General features: G+C 42.9%; 1 protein-coding gene across 1 annotated transcript; it reads left to right on the top strand.

Annotated features, from left to right (window-relative positions):
- Positions 1 to 611: 611 nt before the first annotated feature.
- Positions 612 to 4198, top strand: LOC148102042 (uncharacterized). The gene is made up of 2 exons (XM_087844419.1): positions 612 to 752; positions 2277 to 4198. Exon 2 carries the CDS (start codon positions 2312 to 2314, stop codon positions 4196 to 4198), a length of 1887 nt encoding a protein of 628 aa, XP_087700545.1. The 5' UTR covers positions 612 to 752; positions 2277 to 2311.
- Positions 4199 to 9698: the final 5500 nt, after the last annotated feature.

Genomic DNA, 9698 nt, shown 5'->3' on the forward strand with positions numbered 1-9698 from the left:
TGTTCTACTTGCCTAATTCAAGCAGGGAATATTATAATGTAATTTATAATATACATTGATATAGCATATGGTTCAGTTAGCTTTATATAAAAATATATACTTTCTTACATTTCAGAGCTGGTACTTTTTCACTTTTACTTGAGTAAGGAAGTTGAATTAGCACTTTTACTGGAGTATTTTCTAACAGTAGCATGTGTACTTCCACTTAAGTACTGAATGTCTGTACTTTTACCACTTCTCTCTGTGACCTCCTTCATAGTCCACCAGAAGCTCTCAGTCTGCTGTGGAAAAATTGGTGATCACCTGAGGCCTTCATTACTGTGTGAACTTTACCCACACACCACTCTTCACTGCTCCCACCTGCTGGACAGTCACAGAGTATAAACCTGCTGATTCATGTAAAGGGAGAGGCAGTAAAACCAGAAAAACAGCTTCAGGAAGAGGCGGAGCAACACCTGAAAGACGAGAAGTTCAAGGTTGTTTTCCAGAAGTGAAAGTGTGTGAGAGCAGCAGCAGAGCTGCAGTCAAGACCTGTTAGTCTCTAAAAGAAGACTCACTGGAGTCCATCAGGTTTCTCTCAGCAACAGTGTTGAGTGCATTTTCTGTTTCTACACAAATCTTCAGTTTACTCTGCTCACTTCATGCTGACTCATCACAGTTGCATTGGTTCCATAGAAATCTGCTCATGTAGCCACAGATCCACTGTAGAAACATTGAGCTGCTGTGTGAAACAGTCTCACTGTGGTCACTTGGTGAGTATCACTTCCTGTTCCTGTCACAGTACTGGGTCTTGGGACCCAGGGCTTGTGTTTTCTGCTTTTTGAATATTCTTTGATTTCGTTAGATTCGTGTCATAGTCTTTGTATTTCTTGTTTCTTAGTTATTTTCTGTAGTTTCTAGGATTTAGGTTTGTTTCTATGCCTTCCCTGTCATATTCCATGTTTCAAGTCTAGTCACCCTTGTCTCTATGTTCATGTATCTCCTATGTCCAGACTATGTTCCCTTGTCTCCCTAGTCAGTCATGTCTCCTGGTCTCAATGTTAAGTCCGTGTCTTAGTCTGTGTCTCATGTTTCCTGTTTTACTTTGATAGTCCCTTGTCTAGTGTTTAGTGCGTTCAGTTTTGCTTCCTCCCTGTCCCGTGTATGTAGACCAAGATTTTATGACGTATTTATGACTATATTTTGTTTTTGTTTTCTCTCTTGTGAAGCACTTTGTGACATCTGTCTGTGAAAAGTGCTATATATATAAACTTTTACTTACTTTACTTATGTGATTGCTTTCAGCTGTGTTCCCCTCCTGTGTCTCATTCCCTCGTTATCCCTCTGTGTATTTGAGCCCTGTGTTTTCCTATGCCATTTGTCACTTTGTCCCAGTAGCTGTGTGTTTTCCTGTGTGCTTCTTGGCTGCCTAATGTATTCCTAGTTGGTTAATTAAAAACTTATAGATAACTTCCAATTTCATAGTGTAATCTTCACGAACTTCATACGAAGCACATTGATTCATCTACTAGTTATATTCACAGTATTCACTCACTGCGGCTTTAGGGATTCGCTAACTTAGCTTAGCTCATAGCAGCAGCTAGCAGCATGACCTCTTCCTTTAGAAATAATGATACTTGTAATACATGTAGCCTATTTGCAGCTCTGGAGGCCAGGATCACTAAAATGGAGACTCGTCTTTGGACCCTTGAAAAACCTGGAGCTAGCCGGGGCCCTGTAGCCAGTGCAGCAGAAGGTAGCATAGACTGCTAGCTGTCCCACGGCAGACTGTCCAGAGCAGCCTGGGAAACAGGATAGCTGGGTGACAGTGAGGAGGAAGCATAGTCTTAAACTGAAGCCCCTGGTACACCACCAACCTGTTTATGTGTCTAACCATTTTTCCCCAGTCCGTGACACTGCCGACAATCAAACTCTGGTTATTGGTGATTCTGTTCAGAGACATGTGAAGCTGGCGACAACAGTAACCATAGTCAGTTGCCTGCCATTGACAGAGTCTTACACAAATCTCTGCAGCTTCTCTCCTCCCATTGCCTCCCAAAACCCCATCCCCTTAGTGACTGTGTCAGCTCCCAAAAAGACAAAAAACAAACTAAAAAACAGCAAAAAATGACATAAACATAAAAAATAACAACGAAAGAACAATACAGTATCCTCAACAGCACCAAAGACTAAAACAGTGAAATGTGGATGATAAAACATTAGGTCTCTCTATTCCAAGTCTCTGTTAGTATATGAATTAATAATTGATCAACAAATCACTTTACTCTGCCTTACAGAAACTTGGTTGCAGCAGGATGATTATGTTACGTACATGACAGAACAACGCGACCACAACATGGACACAGCGGAATCTGAAAGAGCGAGAGATGTCTTTCGCCTCCTAAGGCTGTGGCAGCGCATTTCCCACGCCTCGGATAAACGGACTTTATCTATTGGAATTAATGCCATTGAGGCAATTTTTCTGGATAACCCTCACCTGCGCCAGCTACCCATAGCTTCAGAGTTTGCCCATAATCTGGCCCAAGCAAAAGAGGCACTCCAAGGCATGGAGCTGGCCCAACCACCCTCAACCACGTCCCAGCAAAAGGATGTCTCCACACTGTCGCAGCAGGTGAACTCTTCCATGTCACTGCAGCAGGGGGCGATTGTTTCCTTGCCGCGGAGTCTCTTCCCCTCCACATCCCGATCTGACCCGCATTCGCCTGCCTCCTTCCCAGCTGCAATGTGGTCAGAGGATAAAGAGCAGGTCACCAGTACCCCATCATCACCGACCTCCTCTGTTATCTCTGCTCCTTCTTCCAGGAGAAAGCGGCGTCCACGCCACCGGCGCACATCACCACGGCTGGAACCCAGTACTTCCTTTGAGCAACCAGTCGTGGTGAGTAGAAAAGACCTTTTTTGTGCTCCGTCCGAGCTGGGAAAGAAAAAGTCTATTCATTCTGAGGCCATCTATTCCAATTCCGTGGACTTTAAAGACTGTTTGCCTTGTGCTCCTTCCAAGCACGGATTAACAATAACTGCTCTACCTTGTTCTGTTACAGACATTGAGGCAAAACTTAGGGACGCTAAGCTCTCAGTTTGTGAATCCAGACTGACCCCCAACAAAATTAAACTGTGTGTTTCCCAGGCCTCTGAAGCTACGTTTTGTGTTCCTCAGCTGACTTATTCTAAGACTTTGAATGATGTTGTTTCTGTTTGTGCAACTCGATCTGTTCATTTGGAGACGGATACACTTTCTGAAAGGACTGTTATTATGGACAATACGCAAACTGTCTTCTCCGTTCCTGAGTCTGGTAGGGATAATTGTTTTGTTGTTGAGTTTACCTTGGATTATGGGAGTTCTGTTTCAGCCCTGGATTGTGTTATGTCCCACCCAGCTAGTAATTCCAGGGCAGACTCTGAGTTTTGTGCGATAACTTCAAAGACTCTAGCATCTGTGTGTGCCAAGACTGTTTTTGACAATGCTAAACATTTCCGCTCTGAGACTAAAACTCTTCCCGAGGCCTACCCAGCAGCTGGGCCTGTGACCTCAGCTGCCTCTGGACCACCTGAGGTTTTGGAACCAATGCAGCCTGTTCACCCATCATCTGTCTCCGCTGGGAGCTCAGGAGAGTCATCCCAGCCACCTGTCTCTGCTGGGAACTCAGCTGAGCCATCTCAGCCATATGCAGCAGCCTCTGCTGGGTGCTTAGCTGAGCCATTTCAGTCTCCTGTCTTAGTTGGAACCTCAGACGAGCTTATCGAGCCAGCGACTGACTCCATTTTGCTGTCTGTGCCTGAAAAGTGTCCTAAGCACACTCTGTGCACTGCACAGCCCCAGCCACTGCATCCTGAGCTGGCTGTGTGCCTTGAGCAGCTCCAACTAGCTTTGTCGCTACCAGAGGTCTCCGCATCATCTGGTTCTGCTCCACCAGAGGTTTCCACACCGGCTGGCTCTGCTCCAGTTTCCGCTGGAGGCTCAGGAGAGCCCATCCAGCAGTTCCTTGTGTCAACTGGGGGCTCAGGAGAGTCCATCCAGCCTTCACCTGTCTGCGCTGGGGGTTCAGGAGAGTCTGTCCAGGCTTTGTCTTTCCCTGTTGGGGGCTCAGAAGAGTCTGTCCAGGTGACTGCTGCTTCCACACAGCCACCAGCTCAACCACCAGCTCAGCCACCTGCATCTTTTATGCCATCGTCTGGCCCAAACACATCTCCACCATAGGTCATCACGCTGTCTGGTCCAGCTCCATCTCCACCAGAGGTCGTTGGGCTGTCTGATCCAAGAATGTCTCCGCCAGAGGTCGCCGCACCGTCTGGTCCTGCCTTGTCTGGTCCTGCCTCATTTGGTCCTGCTCAGCCTGAGCCATCTGGATCTGCTTGACCTGGTCCTGCTCAGCCCAAGCCAGAGGTTAACGAGCCATCTCGACCTGCACGTCCTGCTCAGTCCACATCCTACACATCCACGTCCTGCACGGCCAGTACATCCACATCCTGCATCATCTGCACATTCTGCATGTGCCAAAGCAACCCAGCACCAATCATCTACCAAGGCATGCCATCACCAGCTACCTTCCAGGCCACCAGGGCAGCCTCCTAAACTCATTCATTGCCACTGCTTCCCACGCTGATGGCCTCCAGAACTGTCTCGTTGTCACAACGTTTCCCACGTGGTCTGCTTCCAGAAATGTTTCAGTGCTCCTGACTTCCACACAGTCGGCCCCCTGCACTGAGTCAGTACTGCCGCTTTTTACGCGGACGGCCTCCAAAACTGATTCAGTGCTGCCGCTCTCCATGCAGACAGCCTCCAGAACAATTTTGGTGTTGCCACCTTCCACACAGTCGACCCCCTGTACTTCTGGTTCTTTGTTTTGGACTCCATTTTCTTTTGTTCTGGAGGAAAACTGGTCTTCTTAGGAGAGATAGAATCCATCCCACTTTGTATGGAACAGCTCTCATTTCCAGAAATCTGGCCAAATTTAATAAACTCCCCAAAACGTGACTATCCAGAGTTGGAACCAGGAAGCAGAGTTGCAGTCTAACACATCTCTCTGCAGCTTCCTCCTCCTGTTATACCCCCAAAACCCCATCCCCTTAGTGATGGTCTCAGCTCCTAAACAGACAAAAAACTAACTAAAAAAACAGCACAAAATGACATAAACATAAAAAATTACAAAGAAAGAACAATACAGTATCATCATCTGCACCAAAGAGTAAAACAGTGAAATGTGGATTATTAAATATTAGGTCTCTCTCTTCCAAGTCTCTGTTAATACATGAATCAATAATTGATCAACAAATCGATTTACTCTGCCTTACAGAAACCTGGTTGCAGCAGAATGATTATGTTAAGTACATGACAGAATGAGGCAACCTTGACATGGACACAGCAGAGTTTAAATTAATTAACACACCAGAGTCATACTATCTATTTGAATCCTTGAAGCACAGGCCAAGGGGGTGGTGGGGCAGCAATTTTCCACACCACCTTTTTACTCAACTAAAGACCAAGATGGAGTTTTTATTCATTTGAAAGCTTGATGCTTAGCCTTGTCCAAGCTAGCTGGACAACTCAAAAACCAGCCATATTTGTGATAATTCTATCGTCCACCTGGGCCTTACACAGACTTTCTGTCTGATTTCTCAGACCTTTTATCTGATTTAGTGCTCAGCTCAGATAAAACAATTATTGTGGGTGATTTTAACATCCATGTAGATGCTAAAAATGACAGCCTCAACATGGCATTTAATCTGTTATTAGCGGTGTTGGGTAAGTTACTTTCAAATAGTAACTTAGTTACATTACTAGTTACTGCTATCAAAAGTAACTCAGTTACTTCAAGTTACTCGTTACTTTCAAAGTAACTAGTTACTAGGGAAAGTAGCTTTGCTTTTACTCAGAATTCTCTTGGTAATGTGTTGCTTCTGTAACTGGATACCCAGCAAGACTGCCAGTCTTCTAGCTTGCTTACTTGCCACAAGTGCACTGTGCCACCTACCAATAGAAAGAAAAAGATAATGTGCATATTTCCACGAGAGAAATCCCACGCCTGGACCGTCGTTGACCACCGCCATGATTCTAGCCTACGTCACAGCATCATGTGCGCTTTTTACATCCAACACGAAAACTGCAGTCGTGGAGCTTTCGATTGTACTCAGAGCTCAGAAATTCTGCCTTTTGAATAGGAAGATGTAGGTAACACCAGACTGCAGATGAGCTGCATACAGGGCTGGACTGGGACAAAAAATCGGCCCGGGCATTTTGACTAGAGACCGGCCCACCATTATAGGAAAAATCATAAAGCCTTTGAATGCAAACAAACGCTGTTGTGACAGTGATGTACACTGTCTTGATGGTATATATGTATCAATCTATCAATCGTTTGTTGTAAGATTCAGATAATTATTTATTAAAAGCCAGACATTTTAAATGAGAGTAAGAAAGAAAAGTATTTCTTTGTGCCCCCCTTTCCCTGTTAATGCCATACCTGCCCCCTTGGCAAAACTTTGCTTGACCCTCCCCTGCACAGTTACAAGCTGTCAGCTACATAAAAAAAAGGATCCTGGTGTTATTTGTCTCTCAGAAACAGTTCATAATTTCCCTTCAACTTATTCATGTCACCTAAAAGGTAAACCTGTTTCTCCATCACCTGTTCAACTCTGATGATTCAGTAAGGACGTCTCCTGTCCATCTTCATGTTTCCCTCTCACCACATATCCAAACCGACATCATGACCAGCAGCTTTTACAGCTGTGGCTCCAGCAAACATCAGCTGATACTAGAAAGTAATATTAAATAAATTCTAACAACAGCTGATCAAGCTTAAACATGCTGCTGTTGTTTAGCTACATCCACTGGTTTCTTCTTTCTGGCTCGAAGTGGGCAATAAACAAACAAGAGAGAAAAGCCAATCAGTTGATCATTGATCAGTTTCATGATTGAAGTAGAAACAGGAGAGGGAGGGGGAGAGAATGAGAGAAGAAGAGGCAGCTGTGCAGCGTAAAGACGCAGAATAACTCCAGCTTTGTGTCTTTTTCATGCTAGCTGAAGTCCGGGACAAACTGTGTTCCTTTTCACCTCAATACGAAATGAAAATATTACGAAATACGTAATATTTTCTCTGAATACGGAACGATTCTGTTTTTTACGGGATGGTTGGCAACTCTAACAATTAACCTTATGAACAAAATAAAGTTCAACATCAGTAACATCATAGCACTCACCCAGCTGTATAGAAACTCCGTCATACTAGCTAGTACGCAGTACGAGTTAATGTAACTGACTGTAAAAAGTCAGCACAACGAAAATAAACTCCACCTAAACTTGGTTTATATCTGACCCAGATAGACTGCAGGTCATAACTTCTTACCTGAAGTTCAGTTCACCTGACACTCGGACCGGCAGCAGCTTCGGGTCTCTCTTCTTCCTGCATCCCTTTTCCCTCATCCACCTGCTGGCCTCCACCACTTGCTAATGTTACTGAATCTGTGGAAGCTCCGCAATAGCCACCACACGAAGTAACAAATAACGAGCCTATCTAAATCCCAGTAATGATTAACGCGTTCCTGGTTTTGGCATAATAACTAGTTACCATGCTTGCTACCACAATAATAACGTAGCTACTGTAACGCATTACTTAATAACGCGTTAGTCCCAACACTGGTTATTAGACTCAATTGGCTTCTCTCAAAATGTAAAAGAACCCACCCACCACTTTAATCACACTCGAGATCTCATCTTAACATATGGCATAGAAACTGAACATTTAACAGTTGCTCCAACAGAGATAGATAGATAGATAGATAGATAGATAGATAGATAGATAGATAGATAGATAGATAGATAGATAGATAGATAGATAGATAGATAGATAGATAGATAGATAGATAGATAGATAGATAGATAGATAGATAGATAGATAGATAGATAGATAGATAAAAAGAACCTCAAATCAAATCCTCAATTCAAGGCTGAACTGAAAACCTACCTGGGAACTTTGAAAGGTTTAACAAATCTGTAAGCCATCAAAACTCAAGGTCATTTTAATGTTTTTAAAGATTTACTTTGAAATATCTGACATGTACCTCTCCTGAATGTTTCATTGTTACTTTTTCTCTTTATTTAATGTTATTGCTTTACATTGTAAATGTTATCAATTACATGAGTACTCAATTTGTATTTTATGTCAATATTGATCATTCTAAAAAACTACTGTTTGTGCATCACTTCCTACTCTTACATTGTTTCTGTAGCTATTTCAAAATAAAAGCAAAGCTGAGTTTCTTGATGTAAAAGGTTTATTTTTGGACAATTCTGAAATGAGACATTCTGAATAACCTGATTTAAAAAAAATGTCATATTTTTAGGTTCAGATTTGTTTTTCTGGGACCATTGTTCAAGAACCATCAGAAAGTTGAAAATCTGCCAATCACACCGATTTTTGTAAAGAGTACAACACTGACACTTGTTTCTTTCTTTTTAAAAATGAAATTTAAAGTGAATTTTAAATAAAAATCTTTCTCCGTCGGAGTGCGCCATCAGCGTCCGTCCCACCATCATATGAGGGGACTGTGGTGAGAGCTGTGGCTCAGCTGGAGGAGACACTCGGGAAACTCAGGAAGAAAAAGCTGTCTGAGGCTACAGAGCTGAAGAAGGTCCAGCAGTATGCAGTGCATGTGACTCTGGATCCTGATACAGCATATCCTTATATCATCCTGTCTGATGATGGAAAACAAGTGTATCATAGTGATGTGAAGAAGAAACTTCCAGACAACCCAGAGAGATTTACACGTTATTTTAATGTTTTAGGAAATCAGAGTTTCTTTTCAGGCAGATTTTACTTTGGGGTTCAGGTTAAAGGAAAAACAGTCATTTGCTCCTGCCATGTTTCTACTTTTAGTAAATCTTCTCTCGTGGCATCTGTTTACGCTACTGGTTTTATTTTGAAAGTCCGCATAGGAAGTTTTGACCCTCTGTCAGATTCCTGGCAGTATTCTGCCCTCTGGCGGTCAGACCTGAAACTACAGTATTTTCTAAGCCACTGCAGAAGACGTTTATCATCGTTATCAAACCTGCCATTTTTTTTTTTACCTTCAAATCTTTATTTACAACAGTAACATAACAATTTACAATAACAACATGACTGTGACCAAATAAAACCCGGAAATAACAGAGAGAGGGGGAAAAAAATTAGAAAACCAGCCCAAATCAAAACTTTATTTATTTATTTTTGCCTGAAGAGAAAACACAAAATTCAGAATTTAAGGGGAAAAGATCCAACATTTGAAACATAAAATATGTTTAAATGTGACTTTTATTTTAAGAAAAAAGTGTGTGTGGCGCCTGACAGCTGCAGTCTTTGTTAGTCTGCATGTTAAACACAGACTGGCTATGAGTGCATGATGATGATTACAGAACAACATGAAAGTCAGGTTCATTCAAAGCTCATTCTATGAGGAGCTGCACATCTGTCTGCAAATGTGGAGATCACATTGTGATCACAGAGGCTCATAAAACCTGTTGTTTATACACATATCTATTTATTTAAATAGAAATATCATAAAAATGATAGTCACCCATCCATTTACCCAGTTCAGGGGTGCTCGGGTGCTGAAGCCTATCCCAGCTCTCACTGGGCAAGAGGTGGGTGCATCCTGGACAGGTCACCAGTATATGGCAGGAATAACACAGTCATTCACGCCTACTGCAGATTCCAGATCAGTAG

This window comes from Neolamprologus brichardi, chromosome 7, assembly GCF_056152115.1.
Source record: "Neolamprologus brichardi isolate AB-2024 chromosome 7, ASM5615211v1, whole genome shotgun sequence".
NCBI lineage: Eukaryota > Metazoa > Chordata > Actinopteri > Cichliformes > Cichlidae > Neolamprologus > Neolamprologus brichardi.